Here is a 19929-nt window from a genome sequence, read left to right on the forward strand (position 1 = left end):
ATTTACCAGCTGGTGAAAATATACATAACATACCAAGGCAACAGATAAATGTATGGTACTGTACTGTATATACTAGGGATGCTCAATACGTCGATCGCGAGCAACCAGTCGATCACCATGGTACTATTGGTAGATCGCATGACAAGGTGGTGTGACAATGTCATGAAACGACGCTCTCCAAAAAAGTTGAGTTGGTTTTGCAGGAAAAAAAACTCGCCGCCAGCCTATCAGCTATCCCGCTACTTGATTGATACAACCAATCAGATGACATCTCATTATTAGGTACACTGCTGCTCAAACATGTAGTTAGCTTAGCAAGTCGTTAGTTACATCCTCATTTTTCGTTCGTTTTTTCATCTTCAACGAAAAATAGGGTATAAAAACGAGTGGGGGAGCTGGACCAAGGAAGAAGAAAAAAGTATCACTTTCATACGGAATGGGTGGAGAGGAGGACCTTTTTTTCACGATGACATTTCAAAGTGCGTTTTTCTCGTCTGCCAGTTATCAGAGTGAACTCAGGTAATATAAAAAAAACGTACATAACTATGTTGTGTTGTGCTACATATGCGGTTATAAATTAAAATAAATTACAATAATCCTCAATATATTTCGCAATAAATATAATGGATAGATCATTTTGACTTGGTCATTTCAAAAGTAACTCCCATGCTGAAAAAGTGTGAGCGCTCCTGTTATATACAGTAAATCATCAAATACTTTTATATTTGCAAAAGCCATTTTCGTTAAAAGCTGAATGAAGTAAAAAAAAAAAGCAGTATATAGCCAGTTCAATTATGTAACCCAGATTTGGCAAATCTGTCCGGCCACATCATTTTATTCTGCCAAATCAAACTTGTGAAATTCTATGATGCTTCCTAAAGTCCGAACTACAATTTCAAATGGTCCCATGTAAACCATAATATAGTAGCAGTCATGATGTTTTACTTCAAATTTGAAAACTAGTCATTCAGGAATTTGTTGTGTGCTCTGTATGTAATATGTGGAGGGTATGAAACATTCTAATGTCTTCCCACAAAATCATAACACCCCCCCCCCCCCCCCCCCCACGAGAGGAAACCGTAACTAAAATGTCTTTGACACCGTTGTTGTAAAGCTTTCCTGGATGAAACGTCTATAAAACAGCACATAGACATCGGAGACGGTGTCTCTCAGTTTGTAGATTTTTAAGAAGAGTGTGTTTCAACTACACATGGATCACATTACTCGGCTTTTTTGGTAAAGACTATCCAGTAGTGGTACAAGTGTAAGTCCATTAAAAATCAAATCTCAGATCCACAAGGAGCAGTGCGGTTATAATTCTGGCCATGAATCAGTGGACCAATTTAAACGTTCATCACGTTTGCGGACAATCTATATTCCTTCCCTCACCTAAGCAGAAAATTTTGTCTGGATAGATGAGTGGATTGAGAGATACATTTGCTTGACTTGGAACTTGAACCAAGTTCCCTTGGTAGGAGTAGAGCATTAGATAACTCCCCCCTGCCCCCTGAAGCTTCTTATAAAGAAATAGCTCAAAAAGGTCACTCAAATTGGGCCAGAGGGCAGTGGAATCACAGCCTCTGTTTAATTTTAACTGGAACATCTTGCACGTGAGAGACCCACAATATCACATTGAAACCAAATGAACTTACATCTCAACTATGATTTTTATCCTTTTATATATTTCTATACTTTGCACTATGTAAAGTTCTTTTCATGATACTTTTTTGCAGTTGTACATTTCAGTCTCCTGACATTTTCTTTCGTGCATAGAATACTTTGTTTTATCTTTGACGCCCTCCCACCTCATTCAATTTTGCTGCTGTCGATTGCAAATTTGCCCATTGTGGGACTATTCAAGGATTTCTGAGTCTGATTCTGACTTGAAATATTTTGCTTTTTTTTTTTCTTTACTCAGCTGAATATATCAGTGTCTCAAATTTTTTATCTTCTTGTCACCCTTCTCTTTATCTTGTCTATAGTTGCTTCTAAGATACGATACCTGCAAGAGTATCACAACCGTGTTCAACACAATATTTATCCCGTGCCCTCTGGAACTGATATTGCAAACACACTGAAATATTTTTCTCAAACCCTGCTCAGGTAAGTACATTGCTCTGGAACCAACAGGTAACACATTTCACACTGTCTGAAATTTTAGACTTGGTCAGATATTTCTTTTTTGTGTTCTTCTAGCACAAATTTTTGACACCATTACACAAGTAAAATAGACCAAAAATCAAAGGAATCCGACAACCATAGCTTTCAAAACGCTAGAGTACTTGTGCAAACAGCTGACGTGGAGCTCCAGGATGTTTATTGATTCGGTGGTCAGTTGCTGACCGAACGCTTCCCTGCTGTGACCCTCCCTCAGGGGCCTACGGAGGGCTGCTCAACAGTTGTGGGGTCAACCCGCTCCCACGGGTGCCGTGGAAAACGGAGGAAAAAACATCCTCCTCCAAGTGGGCAGCCATTTTAAACACAGTAAATCCTGTGTTTGTCATTCCTCCTCTAATCAGAGCGTATATCAACACTGGACTCCATCGCGAAATTAGTGTAGTCTTGAAAGATAAAACGGAGGAATTGTTGAACTGTGCTCCATGTCACAATCAACTGAGTGCAAAAAGAAGATGATAAAAATCAGGTAGATGATTTCTCTGTTGTGATAATGCTTCTTAACAACATTTTTTGTGCTGATAATTCGGCATTAAATGTGTCAAATCTTAACTGACTTAGCAAAAGTCGGAATCTACGTCTAAAGCCTAACAATCTGTCTCAAGTGACAATGTAATTTACTGTACATGAGAAAATAAATTACTCAGTCCTTTTTTTTTCCCAACAACCTTTATCCTGCCTGCCATTATGAAGGCAGAGGAAATGCTTGCATCTCCGCATCTTTTTTTTTCCCGATCCAGGTTTAAAAAAAAGATTAAAATAAATAAAATTTCTGACCATTTTAGCAGCAGGAAAGCATGAATATGTGTTTAATTATTGCAACACATAGTCCATTAAATTTATTTTAGTTGACAGTATAGGACTTGATTGACAGTCAATGTCACATGTCTGTTTCAGTGCATTTCTACATGTGTTTAATGTGTATATGTTTATACTTTGTTGAGTGTGTGAGTGTGTGTTTTTGTGTGTGCGTGGGTGTGTGTGTGTATATAGACATTGTTTTTGTGTGTACCAGTCCAGTGGATGCGTGCGAGCGCGTCTGTGTAATGTTCATGGTTCAATTCAATAATGTATTCTGTAAATGAGAAATGGGCAGTGAAAAAGTCAGAGGTACATTCTGTGTATTGAGTTGATTTTGTAACAATGATATACAGTGGATAGAGTGAACATTCCCCTGTTGAAATTACATTTTTTTTAATTGGAAAAAAAGATTGATAGCCCACAATGAATCTCAGTAGTTCACAAAAAAAGTTATTTATGTATTTTACTGGGGAGAAGACACATGAATCTATTAAGAGAAAAAAAGAAAAACAAAATAAATCCACATAAGAGGATTAAGCATTGACCCGTAGACGGTTGCAGACAAAATATACCCTCAAAACATACTTTGCACTTTTGCAAAGAACTCCCAACATCTATGTATATAAAATACAGAAATCAGGCTGTCTATGAAAATATTTTAGACATGTATTTCTGTAGCCATCCTCTCTCTGTATAGATCGACAGATAGATCAATCGATAGATAGATCGATCTATTGATAGATCGAGAGATCGAACTATTGAGAGATAGATAGATAGATAGATAGATAGATAGATAGATAGATAGATAGATAGATAGATAGATAGATAGATAGATAGATAGATAGATAGATAGGTCCGTCTATTGATAGATAGATAGATAGATAGATAGATAGATAGATAGATAGATAGATAGATAGATAGATAGATAGATAGATAGATAGATAGATAGATAGATAGATAGATAGATAGATAGATTTTTTTTTTATAAAAAAATAATTTAGCCATATTCCATCAGAAATTTGTCAGATTTTTTTAAGGGGGTGTGTTCACTGAGTACATCCACTCTGTGTGATTTAGCTCACAAAATGTAAATCTGTAAAAATGGTCATTTAGCCCTCCCCCTCCCCAACAACCACATTCTGATTTATCGCCCATTAATGCCGTTATTAAGAAAGTGGCCCTTTCACAAAACGCTGCATCAGCATTTAAACTCTGTAATGAATTCTTCACCGGTAGAAGAACAGTTGCAGTTCTTTATAAAATGTGCAATCAAAGAGCAATGCTCTCTGGCCCCTCCCCCCTCTCCTTCAGATGCTCCACACTCTACCCGACAAGTTTTTTTTTCTTCCCTCCCCCTTAAGATGCAATATGTCCACCACCTTCCCCAGGGGACAGCAAACACAATTGTCCATCCTGCATTAGCTCACAAACATAATTGTTACCAGTCATCCCCCTTTTGATACAACCTATTCCTTTGTCATTCTAGTTTCTCCTCTACCGTAGACTAGTGACATTTATTTTAGAAACCCGAATCCATATGCCTGTTGGATCTCATTATTTTTCCCGATGATACTAGCGCAGTATCATATTGTATGCATACGGACATTATTTCTCTGGTGCAATAAACATGTGCTGTGAAATAAGAGCATTTGATCTAACCTCACACGCATGTTTATTACTGGCTGAAGCATGTTTCAAAAGTGTCACCTCTGTATTTTCCCTAAGCCAATTCGGTGTCACTCCCATCCTTGACAGCCTGATGAAAGACAAGGAAATTTCAGTTGTTGTTTTCCTCCCGACAAATTCCCCGTCCCGCACATTGGCCTTTTTTTGCATGGTAGCCGCCGCTGATTGGATGAAGGCAGCCAGCAAGGGACAGATGTTTGCTCTGTCACTTTTATTTGGAGAAGTATGGGGTTGCCACTGAAAACATGCCATTTTTTATATTTTTGCTCCTTGTCACCAGATACGCATGAGATGCAGTGATCATCGCAGTGTGTGCTCATATTTTTTTTATTTTTTTCTTCTTCTTTTTTCCAAGTTTGACAATATCAAAGCAAATTGAATTTGAGTCACTGTGAATTTACCGAGCAGGGCAATCCAGTCAAATAGTGAGACACTGCATCCTATGTGGGGTTTATCTGGGTTTGTTTTTTTCTATTTACGCTGTCTCTGTAGTGCCATTTCAATGTAATGTGCTGTTTTTTTGTGTCTTTGTTGTCTCTTTTTTTCCCTTGTTCCCCTTCCCCCCCCTACCCCTTCCCTTCCCTCCCCCCCTTCCCAATCCCGGAGCAGCATTCTGTCCCGCACAGGCAGGAAGGAGAACCAGGAAGCTTCCAAATTGGCCGTGCCCATGACCATGTGTCTTTTTCCTGTGCCATTCCCACTCACCCCATCTCTAAGACCACAAGTCAGTTCCATCAACCCTACAGTTACTCGCTCCCTCCTTTACAGCGTTCTGCGCGATGCCCCGTCAGACCGCGGGGGGCAGGGGCAGCAGAGTCGGGACGCTCAGCTCTCAGAGTACCCCTCTCTGGACTATCAGGGCCTGTATGTGACCCTCGTGACCCTGCTTGACCTGGTGCCCCTGCTGCAGCACGGTCAGCATGGTGAGTCAAGGCCCCAGTGCAACCACTGTTTGTCATCATCATCCCTCCCTGAGCCGCCTGGCCTGCATGAAGCCACTTCTGCTTTTTTGGCCTCTTTTGTAAACGGGATGGAGAGAAGTCCTGCTGAGGATCTTGAGGGATGCATGGGGTGATTGGGAGCACGCTGGATCCTGTCAACCGTATCGTTCATAAGCCATTGGATACACCAGCCATTGGCCTCCTCTTCCGTGCATCCTATTCGACTGCATGTTTGTTATGCGCAGTGGGCGGAAATGTTTATAATCATGTGAAGTTACTTTAGGCTATATGGAAAATGTATTCATACTGTCAGGCAAAGTTTGACATTGTTAGTATACCAGGGAATGATTGCCAGTTTTTGTTTTGCAGTCAGTGCTCTTTTTTTTAAACATGAATATTTTACCCGCTGTTAAAGAAAGCCAGAAAGCATGAAATCCCATCACCTTGACCAGAATGCTCCACTTTTATTGAGTGCAACTATTAGCCGCTTTCCAAGAAAGTCTGCCTGCCAATTGTTCTTTTTTTCATTACTGTACTGATAAATTGATGAAATGAAAGTAACGTAAGGTTTTGCGCATCGTGGCTGCATCCAATATGCGAGTACTGTATGTACAGCTCATTGAATGAGTTTCTGTGTATTTCTCTTTGTTTGTTTTTGTTTTTTTGCCTCTCCTCTTTCTCATCAGATCTGGGCCAGTCCATATTTTACACAACAACTTGCCTTCTGCCCTTTCTCAGTGATGATATTCTCAGCACTTTGCCCTATACTATGATCTCCACTTTAGCCACATTTCCCCCTTTCCTCCACAAAGACATCATTGAGTACCTCAGCACCTCTTTCCTTCCCATGGCCATATGTGAGTATGCGCTCATCAAGTCAATATATCCACATATAAACCTACTCGAGAGACTTCCGATGAAGCGTACATATGCATCAAGAATAGAGGTCAAAAAGGCTTGTTCTACTCTACTTTTTACCGCTGCTGAAAAGGGCTCATGCACATACCTTTGGAATCCAACAATTTGGACATTAATGTAGTTTGTTCCTTAAAGTACAGTGTAGAAATGGACTCCGTCTAGATATGCTCTAGAGACAGGAAATCTCGCTACGTGTAGAAAATTAAAAAAATAAAGCAAATACTGTCTCATCAAAATCAAGTTCATCAAGTGGTTGACTGTGTTTTTTTTCCTCTCAAATGCAGTGGGATCCACCCGGAGAGAAGGAGGAGTCCCTGCCTATGTTAATCTGTCTGCTTCCTCCATGCTAATGATAGCAATGCAGTACACTACAAATCCAGGTAATCCGCCATGTTTGCTGCCGTGTAATACCTCATTTCATCACATATACCCAATCCAGCAAAAATGTTTTTTTAAGGATTTTTGATATATTTCTTAAGGGTTCTTAAGGGATCGATAGTGACAAAATTGCTTGCAATATCTCCATGTTGGTAAATGTGAAGACAATTTTCATATTTTGGCACGACACATAATTTGTATTTGCGGGCCATGTAAAATGATGTAGAATGGATCTGTTCTATTTCAATTCTCATCCATATAGTTCATGGAAAATAATTTCTAAAATGATTTATTCCTCTGCTCTTTCCCAGTTTATCACTGTCAGTTGCTGGAGTGTCTCATGAAGCACAAACAGGAAGTGTGGAAGGTATCCTGATTAGATTTTGACTTATATTGCAGTTTGAATTGTGTTTATGGAAGGTTTACTTTATTGCCTTGATCTTCATTTTTTTACTGTGTCATGTGTACAAAAGAAAAAAAAATAAATAGTATCTAATGTTAGTATGATAGTGTAACTTATAAAAACATTGACTGATATAGTCAATTAAAATTATTGACTTGATCTTCATTTTTTTACTGTGTCATGTGTACAAAAGAAAATAAATAAATTATATTTAATGTAAGTATGATACTGTAACTTATAAAAAACATTGAACATATCAGTCAATTAAAATAAACAAAACAAACTTGGGTAGATCATATTCTTCCTGTGGAAAATTGAATTTCGAAAAAGCAATAAAAAATACTACGTTCCAAATTCCAGAGTTGAGAATCAAATAATTTGGTGTATTTTAATACATTGTGTTTTCTTATGGAGGAAAATGAACCACGCGTGTGTGCCAATTGTAAGATACTGGGAAACAAAGCTTTTCTTGAAAAGTCAAAGTAAAAACTAAAGCAAACTGATTTTTTTTCCCAAGTTACCCCTAAAGTCAAAGTCAGCTTTATTGTCAAATATGCTAATATGCATGACATACAGAACAGATGAAATTTCTGTCCTCTCAGACCCAGCGTGCAAGGCACTTATAATGACTTTAACAAACATAATAAACACGAAAACGGCAATTTCAAATAATATCTTGTTCGATGCCAGGCTGTTTTCATGGAGTCTGTGTCAAGAATATCAGAGTGAATTTTAAACATTTCTCCATGTTTCCAATCTTCAGCACTAAGCTAAAGGTCCCTCAGCCACCGTTAGCAAACAAGCTAATGAGACTACAGTAACTGTAGGCATGGATTCAAACCCTTAACAAATTTATGAATGCTTTGTGATAAAAAAATTATCTTAACACCACTGAGATCATATTTTTAAATGTGAGTTTTCCTCACAATTCTTGTATACTTGACATATTTACTGTGCGCAGGACCTTCTCTACGTCATATCATATGGCCCATCCCAAGTCAAGCCTCCAGCCGTGCAGATGCTGTTTCATTACTGGCCCAATTTGAAACCACCGGGAGCCATCAGTGAATACCGAGGGCTGCAGTACACCGGTCAGATCTTTTTCATCTCAGGGCTTTAAATGTCCTTGAACTAACCAAAGCTCTCCATTTTACCAACTGCCATTTATTCCGAACAGCCTGGAACCCCATTCACTGTCAACATATTGAGTGCCACAACGCCATCAATAAACCTGCAGTCAAGGTGAGCCAAGACAAAATGTGAATTAAACGTATTTCATTTATTTATTTATGTATTTATGTACTTATTTATGTTTATTTTCCAGGGGCTGGGGATGGGGTTAACAGATCTGTGTTGTAGGATTCACTTCACACATGAACTTTACAAGGAGTGCATGTAGCATTCAAGATTGTTCGAGCACACACATCAGTGTGTTTGCTTTTGTGAGCCCCACAGTAAATAAATCGGTGAACATCCAAGCAGCTGTAATGATAACATCACTACACACTCACACACCACACACACACACAGACGCACGCAGACCAGCCTCTGCTGTTTGTTGCTCTCTTTTATTTGCTTGGTCTGCCTCCATGCAGCCATGCTCAAAATGGACAAATAGACTGTGAGTATGAGCAGGGACAGGAGACGGATTTCAATTACTTTGAGCTGTCGTGGGGGGAGGGGAGTACCGTGCTTAATTGGAAGCGGTGACCCCACGAAGCCCTTGGAGATGGAGGTTCTGGGAGCAGTAATTCACAGTGTACTCTTTACCAAGCACAGGTTGCAAGAGAGCAGAGTGCACCATATGCAGGAAGCCATTCATAGCGAGGCATGTCGAGACTGGTTGTGGTGTGACAGTATTTCTTGAACAAGGATGAAATAGTGTACTCATACTGTACTGTTGGGTTGTTTGAGGGACACCCGTCGAAAATATAACACAATGTACAGTATAGTTTATATATTCACACGGCATTGACAAGTCTCCATGATTTTTTATTTCCTTTGCAGATGTGTATAGATCCCACGCTTTCTGTAGCCCTGGGAGACAAGCCACCTCCTCTTTACATCTGTGAGGAGTGCAGTCAGCGAATAGCCGGGTATGCAACATTTCCTTGTAGGGCTTGATTTATTATTATTATTATTATTGTATTTTATTATCATTATTGTATTTTTTTTTCTTCAAAAATGTGGTTTCCAATTTCGATGTACAGTAAAGTCTCGTTATATCGATATTCTCGGGAGTCCGAAAAAATATCGATATAACCGGGACTATCGCTATATCCGACCCTGCGCGCATGTAATTTTCTCCTTGCGTTCATAGAAATAGTATCGTAATAAGCGGTACTATCGATATAACCGATATCGATATAACGAGACTTTACTGTATTAACAAATATTAGTCTTTGCTCATTGAAAAAACGGCAAGGATATTGTTCAAAACAAGTTTGACATTTCTCTCTCACGCACACACACACACACACACACACACACACACACACACACACACCTTATTTTGCGGTGTATAAGGCACACTGGAGTGTAAGGCGCACACCCAAGGAATTGGATTGGATTGGATTGGATATGCCTTTATTAGTCTCACAGTGGAGAAATTTACATTTCACAGCAGCAAAGTGATGAAATGGTATATTTTCAAACTTTTTCTATATGTTAGGCGCACCGGAGTATAAGGCAAACCTTCAATGAATGAAAAAAGTTTTCCAAATATAATATAGAAATATATAAATGTTTCCAAATATAAGGTACACCACATTATAAGGCGCTACAGTAAATTCTGGGGTTAGGCATGACTTCTATCGGGTGAACTGGAGTCGGTTGCGAGACCTGTTGTGGCTCAATTTGACTTCACATATCAGTCGCACCTGCATATAAGGCACAAGGTCATCTTTTGAAGAAAATGAAGGCTTTTGGGTGCGCCTTATGCACGGGAAAATACGGTGTATATGCTTTAGTAAACTAGCATGCATTGCACAGCAGGACTAATCAATCCTCACCTTTGCTTTAGTAACGTACCATTCTTGAAATGATAACCTTTCTTTCTTCCATAATTTTCCTCCAAGGCCGATTTTCATGTATTGTATATGGATGAGGGTTGCCAGTATATAAAACATTGTTCCCACCTTTGCAGAGACCACGCTGAATGGCTTGTTGATGTTCTTCTGCCCCAAGGTGAGCATTCCTATCCCTGGTTTTAACTATGTATATGTGCAAAACACCGTCGATCATACATTTTAAAGAATTCAATGGATGTATAGAAATAGTCACCAGTGATCCTTTAAAAAGAGGTTGGAATCCAATTTCTTATTTGAGAAAATTTGAAGTTTAACAAAAACTGTACTAAATTGATGGAAAAAAAGCATTTTGGATTTACGTATATGCCTTTTGAGCTTTTAAATGCAGTTGCTCTGAGGTATTTTTAAAATCGTGTGACAGACCTCTACTTTAAAAGATACACTGCATGTATTTTTCCCTTTGTTGGTCATGTTAATAATACCCATAATTTGATTTGCAGCTGAAATATCTGCCATTTGTCAAAAGAAGGTAAGAAGATTTGACTTATATGTATATACATAAATAATCACAATTTGGAAACCTAAGACCCAATTAACTAAGTATAACACACAGGGCTTTGTCTTTGTAGACTTTGCAGCTGCGTTTGAGTATAAAAAAACGCTGCATCTTGATTTTTGTACTGGTCTGAGCATTGCCTAGCATTCTGGGGATTTTGTCAGCTATTGTGTTCATGCCTACAATGACGCAAACGAAATGTGTGTGCGTGTGTGTTAGTTAAAATAAATGTGCTTGTTAGACCGTGCTTTCCATCAGACTTGCCACTATTATAGACCCCTATAATTATATCACGATAGACTTTATCATTAGTCATTTTAATGGTGCAAAAACAAGTACTGTATTTCCCATTTAAGATCAGGTATATGAATTATTTTCTTAATCAAAAAAAGTAAAAATAAATCATTTGACATTACTTTCTCGTAGTCTATTTTTGGTGACATTTCCAGTCACGTGATTTAAAATCATCAAAAATAAAATTAACTTAAGCTTCAATGTCTTCACGTCTGGGCTTATAGTACCATATTTTCCAGTACGCCTTATACACCGGAAAATACGGTACCATAAGTGACAAATGTCCAGCCGTGAATGAGTTAAAATGTTTCACCTATTTTTCTTACAAATAGACACATTACAGTCATCGAATAAAATCATATTCAGTGAACAAGGGCAAGGTAATTTTTTAATGTATTTTCCATTTATAAGGGGCACCGGAGTACAGGGCGCACTCCCAATGAATGTTGTATTTTCAAACTATTTCCAAGTATAAGGCGAACCGGACTATAAGGAACACGTTCAATGATTTAAAAAAGTTTTCCAAATATATTATATAAATAGATAAAGGTTTTCCAAATATAAAGCACACACAGGCACTACAGTAGAGGCACTACTTCTTCTACATGGGGGAAATGGATTCGGTGGCTGCAGGGTCATCTTTTGAAGAAAATGAAGGCTTTGGGTGCACCTTATACACTGGAAAATATGGTAACTGTTCTTGGTCCGTATATTGCACAATAACGTACAGGAGGATGAAATGTGTTCCCACTGATTCAAAGTGCATTCATGTAACTCAGCACGCATGTAAAATCATTTCTAAATGAATGTGAAAGAGGCGCATCTTATTTAGCTGATGGGGCTTAAACAAAGCGATTGCTCCCGAACGAATATTGAATGTGAGATGAGCTCCAGTCAAGCTTCGCAACCTCTACGTTGTCAATGGAAACAGCCTGTCTCCAACCAGTTTGTCCAGGATATATAATCCACATCCTTTCCTCCTTTGCAGCAGGCTTTGCTCCACTCATCTCAAAAAGCCCTTTCAACTCCCACCTGGATTTACACCGGAGCTTTCATTATTAATTGAGTCATCTTTCCTTCCGCTCATTGCGTGTCACGTTGTCCATCGTGAACACACCAGCGGTCCCCAAATCTTTCATAATACAGCAAGCACCTAGAAATGCAACATCAGGCGTGCAGCGCTGTTGAAAGATGGGTGATTGAATGAAGAGCCGTTACTATTTGAGGATAAATATGTTAATTTGATAGGCTGCGTCGCATCCCTCTAATGGCAATAGATTAGAGGCTGATCAGATTAGGATGACTCTCACGTGCCATGTTTTTTTTTAGAAGACAGTGGGGACGTAAAAATATATATTTTTAAATCCCAGCAGCTGTGGAGAGATGAATGTAAATGCATATATGATTTGGAAACTTGGAAGAAGCTGATCATGATACTAATGTAACATCAGGAGTCCCACGTCTTCCCAGAACTGTAGCTCTCACGTCAGGAGGGCTGTGGTCACCTGCTTCTCAGCCGGTTGCTGTGGGCGGCATGGTAACCGACCTGTCCGCTATTGCAAGCGTTGCCATGTCAACCACCACAGTAGTGAGGTGGGGGCTGCGGCGGAGACCCATCTGTACCAGACTTCCCCTCCTCCGATCAACACCCGGGAGTGCGGGGCAGAGGAGCTAGTTTGCACCGTGGAAGCTGTTATAAGGTGAATTCACATCTCTGCCATCCTGTTAATTGGGTTTAAGATGCAGCTGGAGACTTGTTAAATAAGGGGTAGGATGACTTCTCTTTGACAGAACAGTCGATGGACAATGATCATTGGGTGCATCTGCAAAATGACAACCCAGCACGAGATCTGCATCAAACAAATTAGCCTTTGCAGAGATCATCATTTGTCAGGATCAAAATCAGAATTATCTTTATTGGCTAAGTGTGTAGAACACATAAGGAATTTGTCTTTGGTAGAACATGCTGCACTAGTATCATCATAAAAAGACATGACAAATACGTATGGAGGACACTAATAAAGGTAATCTAATCTAATTCCTTCATCCTGAAACAATGTGCAAGGTATCAAGCAGAGTTGAAGGGATCAGTGGTACAATAAAATCCAAAACAGTTGTAGAGTTGGTGCAGAAAATCAGTGAACCATTTTAAAGTGATCAGTCCCCGTATTTGTAGTACGTCTGTGTAGGCTCTCAGTCATACAGGAGTGGTCCATCGATGAAAAGGTTTCTTCAGCCGTCATCTGTACTTCTTTGCAGATGTCGGATTTTCGCTCCTCATCCGAAGAGCTTCGTCAATGAACTAAAGTTGTGCTGGTAACTCTGGTACTATATATATCCCTAATTCCAGACCTGTGCTCTGATAAGTCCCTGCTCTAAGGTTGGAGGAGCAGTGGACTACTCCCTGAAGCTAATCTGATTACTTCTTTTGTTCTATCTGATTACCTCTAATTTTCTATGCCTGGCTCTGATTACCTCATTAGCTCTGGTATCACCTCATCAGCATGACTAGGCCTACGTTGTAATGACCTAAATGGTCTGTTGTCAGTACGATCTAAATTAAACCTCAAACACCATGGCGATTTAGTGAAGGGTTTTGCTGTTTTACAAAAAAAAGACTTCTTTTGATCCCTTTTCAAACCATCTATTTTCTTTAGCTCAGATTTTAACCTCACTGTCGTCAAATGAGTGGTTGCTAGCTTTTAGGTGCAGATGTACTGCAAATTAAACTACTGTTTAGAGAGTTAATAGCTAGGGTGAAGAAGCTGTATAAATGTCTGCTAGATTTGGTGCGCCTGGATTGAGGGGAATCGCTGGAAAGGGTAATGAGCAGGGTGTGGAGGGTCCAGTAGGATTTACGGTCTTGCAGTGTGAAAGTCCTCAAGAGTGGGAAGGGCTGTGCCAATATTTTTTTCCGCCGTCCTGACTGTTAACGTTCAATTAGATATTTGTAGATGTAATTCCTGCTATCCCAACTATGTCGCATCCAAGGGCTTTGTGTCCTTTACCATCAGTCCATATTTCCCCAGCTTGCTGAAAGAGGCTGAAATCCATGCAGAGCAACGTGAGTTTGAGCTGAACAAGCGACGGCAGATGGGCCTGTCTTCCTCGCACCACTCTCTGGACAATATCGAGTTTGATAACAAGGAGGATGACCAACACGATCAGCGCCTCCTCAGTCAATTTGGCATCTGGTTCCTGGTGTGTACTGAAGGCCCGTTGCCATGTCTGTCAATAACAGGGAACATGAGATAAGGAAACACACGTCCTTATCGCAACCATGTGGCTTATTGCTCCGCTTCTCTGAACTTCACTTCCATGCACAGGTGAGCCTTTGTACCCCCAATGAGAACACACCCACCGAGAGTCTGGCCCGCCTGGTCAGTATGGTCTTCCAGTGGTTTCACTCTACCGCCTACATGATGGATGACGAGGTGGGAAGCCTGGTAGAGAAACTAAAGCCACAGTTTGTCACCAAGTGGCTCAAGACGGTGTGTGATGTGCGATTTGACGTCATGGTCATGTGTCTCCTGCCCAAACCCGTCGAGTTTGCCAGGGTAAGGTCATATTGTAGTTATGATTTCCCTCATAGGGCAATTTCAACTAATGAATCAACGTAACTGTATGATGATTGCTATGACAACATTTATGAAACAAATTGAAACAGTAAATGACTAGTTTTGAAATCAGGAACCAGTAATGAATATTATTGCAATGTGTCAATATTATTAACTCATTTAGTGCCATTCACAAATTTATTCTGGAATTGAGAATATGACGTAGAGCCCCATTCCTGAATTAGTTCGGGTTTTGTTTTTTCTTTCTTCGGTGCTGATAAAGCGCTGGCCAGACCTCTGGCAATGGTTTTTCCCTTCCCAAATATAATATATAAATATATTTATTTTAAGTTTTCCGAATATAAGGCACATCACGTTATAATACGCTACAGTCGAGGTGGGCTTACACACTAATTCTTGTAAAGGAGGAAATTGTGTCGGTGTCTGCTGACAGCACTTGCGAGACCTGTTGTGGCTCAATATTGCTTCACAACTAAGGCGCACCTGCGTATAAGCCACAGGGTAATGTTTTGAAGAAAATGAAGGCTTTTGGGTGTGCCTGATACACTGGAAAAAAACTGATAAATGAAGTTGCATTGTATTGTATTCCATTAGCATGTCTTCATCTAACGGATGCATAATGCAACCACACACATTATTGTATTCTTCTATTCCATGTGTCAGTATGCCGCATATATGAAAAGAGTTTTAAAATAGGCCATTCATTGAAAGTGTGCCTTATACTCCGAAGCGCACTATCATGCGGAAAAATATTGCTCTTAGGTTGGAGGTTATTGGGACAAGTCCTGTAGCACCGTGACCCAGCTAAAGGAGGGTCTCAACCGCATCTTGTGCCTGATTCCTTACAATGTCATCAGCCAACCGCTTTGGGAATGTTTCATGCCTGAGTGGTTGGAGGCCATTCGCACAGAAGTGCCCGACCAGCAGCTTAAAGAGTTCCGGGAAGTCCTAAGGTAAAGTATGTAAGTACTAAGTCAAAGACTGGTTAGAGGTGCAGGGTTCGATTTTGCCTCTGTACTTTGAAGCTGTATGCGGTTTACATGTTCTCCCTGTGCCTGTGTGTTTTTTTTCCGGGTACTCTGCTTTGCTCCCACATTTCTAAAACATGCGTGGCAGGTTAGTGGAACACTCGGAATTGTCCCTAGATGTGAGTATGAGCATGGATGGTTGTTCGGATACAGGCGCTCCCCTACTTACAAACATTCAAGTTACGAACAACTGTACATACAGACATTTTTGCAGGTATGTTGAAAAAAGTTCGGACAGAGATGCTGTAAGTTAGATTTTGTATTGCCGCCTTTTTCCGAGTAGTGCTTCTTTCCGCAGCTAATACCAACGGGAGGTGCTGTGAGAGCGCTCTCTCTCTCTCTCTCTCTCTCTCTCTCTCTCTCTCTCTCTCTCTCTCTCTCTCTCTCTCTCTCTCTCTCTCTCTCTCTCTCTCTCTCTCTCTCTCTCTCTCTCTCTCTCTCTCTCTCTCTCTCTCTCTAACATATGTAGTATTCTCTCCAGTTGTACATATACATATCTTTATAAAGCATATATGTTTATTTTTCACGACAAACATAGACAAGTTACTTATACAAGCCTTAAACATACTTCTATTGAGCCTTAAAGGACAACGTCTCCGGACAAGTTGTGTCCATAATTTGTAAAATGGCTTCAAATGACTTTTACTGGGCGTATTTCAATAAGATTGCACCGCATATAGCTATATTTTACGTTTTAAGACTCGCGCTGAACATTCAGGAAGTCTTGTTTTTGAGTTGGTGACGAGTCCTCACGTGACGTCAGAAAAGGACCACCTCCTGACCGTAAAAAACACGCATTGTAGCGTCTTTCCATCATGTCAATGTATTTTGCTGTACTGTTTTTTTTTTGAAAACCGTGTGTTACATCTAAAAGCCGCCAGCAGAGGGAGTCCATGCTCCATGGAACGAATGTATTAGCCTGTGGAAAGGGCTGATTCATTCCTCACCGGAGCTGGTCGCCATTTTTGGGTGCGACATTCCCCCCGCCTGTTTGCCTCAAAATGACATGGAATAAATTCTTTAATCGATTGCAAACATGTATGCTTTCCTCTTCAGAACTATTTGAATCATATTCATCACTGGATGTGTAACAAGAAAGCATACTATCCGAATCTGATGCCATTGTTTTTATTCTCCAGCAATGCAAGACGTCTTGGCGTGACGTCACGACTGGGGGCGGGACTTTCTGAAAATGCCCAATTCGCAGCTCAATTTTTTGCAGATTATGGACACTTTAAGTCATTTTTATTGATGTTTTGCATTTGAATAAAAATATCATACTGCATGTTTTGGGTACTTTAGATGCTATAAAACATTTTTCTGATGTCAGTTAAAAAACAAAAAAGTGACGTTGGTGGCCCTTTAAACGTACTATCAATACAAAATATAGCACTGAAGCTAGTTACGAACGAATTCACCTTACGAACGACCGTTCGGAACGTAACTCGTTCGTAAGTTGAGGAGTGTCTGTATACAGTATGTGTCCTACAGTTGACTAGCAACGTGTTCAGGGTGTACCCCACCGATTGCCTGTAGAAAGATGAGGATAGTGAGTATAAGCGGATCAAAAAATGGATGGATGGATGTTTAAAAGCAGACGCTGCCCACGACAGCATTGTCCTAGATTTCCCAAACACCTTCAGTTAAAGTGGCGCAGTGTATAAATATTTTCGTTCTGTTTCTGTCATGAATATATTTCCCCAAACGATTTGTTTATTTTTCAATTAGAATGCAGTACCCAATTTTGTTCACACATGCACAACCTTGGATGATACCGAAACTCAGTTATCTAGTTGAGCTCACTGAGCTGTAAAAACAGGTAGTATTTTTGGATTGGATAATTCACATCCTTTTCCCTGTTTTCTTTCATGCAGCAAGATGTTTGACATTGAGCTATGCCCCCTTCCCTTCTCCATGGAAGAAATGTTTGGCTTCATCAGCTGCAGATTTTCCGGCTATCCGGCGTCGGTGCAAGAACAGGCTCTGCTGTGGTTGCATGTACGCATACACCCTTACACACAGACTCCAGGCCGTCTTTCCCCCCTGACCATCCCGTGGTTCTGTCCATGGCGCGTGTGAATTGAACAGGTTGTCGGAGACTGTCAAGTCTGGGCAGGAGCCTGCTGAATATGGATCTGGGTCACAGAATGAGATAGAGAGAGAGGAGAGATTTTGGGCTTCTATCCCATATGCACTTAGAGCTTGCCACCGTGGATCATTTTCAAGTTTTCTGACACAACTGTGAGGGAGAGACTGCATTAATTTAGATTTAGTAAATAGGTCAGATTTGGATCACAGAGAGTGGTAGTTTGCCACTGTTATATATGTCATGTCCCACTATTAAAAAAAAACTCCATGTTAGAAAGGATTTGCAGCACATTTGCATCATACTTGCGTAATAGACCAACCGAGCAAAACTTAAAACATGCTCACACTTATTTTATTTCAATAAAAATATCAATCAATATGACACTTTTTTATTGAATGGTGTCTGAGTGATCTTTAAACTAAACGGGTCCCTCTATATGTTCCTAGGTGTTGTCAGAGCTGGATATCGTGGTGCCTTTGCAGTTGCTAATTGGGATGTTCTCAGATGGCGTGAACTCCTTGAAGGAACTGGCCAATCAGAGGAAGGCACGTTTCTCCGATCTGACTAGCAACACTGGAGCTCGCAGGGTGAGGAGGAGGAAAAAAAAAACAACTTTTCGCCATTTATATAAACATTGTATCATTCCCCAGCTCTCACGCTAATAAATAAATAAATTAGTAAATATACATAGATAAATAAAACTAAACATTAAACCAAGTACAACAGAGATCTTCCATGACATCACTCAAAGGTCAATTCATGGACGTCTGGGGTTTCTAAAGAATTAAACCCTTTAGAACTGCTGTTGGATTTGATTTCTCCCATTCATTTTGATGGACTGAATGTTGTCATGGGAACTGCCGAATTGTATATATAGAATCCCGAGTGAGCTTAATTTAACTTAACTTGCAATATAGATGTAAATCTCCCATTAATATGTACAATGCAGTCTGATTGACATGTCAGGGCTGAGCCCTATTTTTGTACTTTTCTGCCCTTTTCAGTGTGGAGTAGTCATTTCAGGGATCTCAGGACAGGATAAGTACCAACAATACTCGAGACTAGTCTGCATTTGAAACAGTTAGAATTTTAATATCCTGTACTATATTTTAGAGTTGTAATTTATAAATTTTACAGCTGCTCATAAAATATAGTCACACTTCACTTAGCAAAGAAATGCCAACAGCACATTAACATGCGTGCGCACCTAAACAGCAAGGCAACTATACTGTACATGGCTAGCCTGACACGTTGATGATGCAAAAGTGGGGATGTACCAAGTTCAAGTTGCGTTTTACTCATTCACTGCCATTCCCGAATGTATTCAGGAATTGAAAATATCACATAGCGTGCCATTCCTGAATGTGTTTGTGTTTTAGTGTTTCTTGCTTGTGTGCCGATAAAGCGCTGGCCAGACTTCTGGCTATGTTTTTCCCCTTCCACTAGGGGCAGCATTTCCCTTTTTCCATGTTAGCACTTTGTTCCAGCTTCAGTTGTTGTTTTAGCACTATATAAACCAATATGTAAGGATTGCATTTTTTGGAGAGCCACCTTCATTTCAAACTCATATAACTCCAGACCCATATAATTTAGGAATTAACATTTTTTTCTGATGAAAGAAGATAGTCTAAGGTTTCTTACACTACATTGAATGTTTAAGTAGTCCTAAAACTCAATATTCTGCGGGTCCTTAAATTTTAGTGACAATGACAAAAACCATGTCACTGAAAGTGGACACATTTTTGCAGGTCTGGCAGTGAATGAGTTAAAGGTAAGGTCCGTGCATGACCACATGATGGTATTATAACGCGTTTGTTCTGTCCATGTAGGTGAGCGTGGTGTCAGATCCGGGGCGCCGTGGGCAGCACAACACCCTCAGCCCGTTCCCAAGTCCTTTCAGGAGCCCTTTCCGCAGTCCGCTACGCTGTAGTCCCTTTAAAAATCTGGGCCACGCCACCGGTCATTGTGCCTTGGATTTAGATTGCGACGACGACGACATGAACCTCGGATGTTTCATCCTCATGTTTGACCTCATACTAAAACAGGTGACCTT

General features: G+C 40.1%; 1 protein-coding gene across 1 annotated transcript in view; it reads left to right on the forward strand.

The window, feature by feature from the left end:
- Positions 1 to 19929, forward strand: part of unc79 (unc-79 homolog, NALCN channel complex subunit) — a 47828-nt gene that overhangs the window by 1727 nt on the left and 26172 nt on the right. Inside the window, exons 2-18 of the mRNA XM_089004744.1 lie at positions 1983 to 2103; positions 5272 to 5585; positions 6290 to 6460; positions 6806 to 6901; positions 7211 to 7266; positions 8264 to 8393; positions 8480 to 8544; positions 9310 to 9398; positions 10448 to 10488; positions 10832 to 10860; positions 12652 to 12881; positions 14211 to 14382; positions 14508 to 14738; positions 15522 to 15712; positions 17662 to 17785; positions 18323 to 18463; positions 19706 to 19921. Of these exons, the coding sequence (XP_088860870.1) occupies positions 1983 to 2103; positions 5272 to 5585; positions 6290 to 6460; positions 6806 to 6901; positions 7211 to 7266; positions 8264 to 8393; positions 8480 to 8544; positions 9310 to 9398; positions 10448 to 10488; positions 10832 to 10860; positions 12652 to 12881; positions 14211 to 14382; positions 14508 to 14738; positions 15522 to 15712; positions 17662 to 17785; positions 18323 to 18463; positions 19706 to 19921 (2417 nt within the window). The remainder of the gene's footprint in view (positions 1 to 1982; positions 2104 to 5271; positions 5586 to 6289; positions 6461 to 6805; positions 6902 to 7210; positions 7267 to 8263; positions 8394 to 8479; positions 8545 to 9309; positions 9399 to 10447; positions 10489 to 10831; positions 10861 to 12651; positions 12882 to 14210; positions 14383 to 14507; positions 14739 to 15521; positions 15713 to 17661; positions 17786 to 18322; positions 18464 to 19705; positions 19922 to 19929) is intronic.

The sequence above is a fragment of the Hippocampus bargibanti genome, linkage group LG09 (assembly GCF_051943395.1).
Source record: "Hippocampus bargibanti isolate YZ-2025 linkage group LG09, ASM5194339v1, whole genome shotgun sequence".
In the NCBI taxonomy this organism is placed as follows: Eukaryota; Metazoa; Chordata; class Actinopteri; order Syngnathiformes; family Syngnathidae; genus Hippocampus; species Hippocampus bargibanti.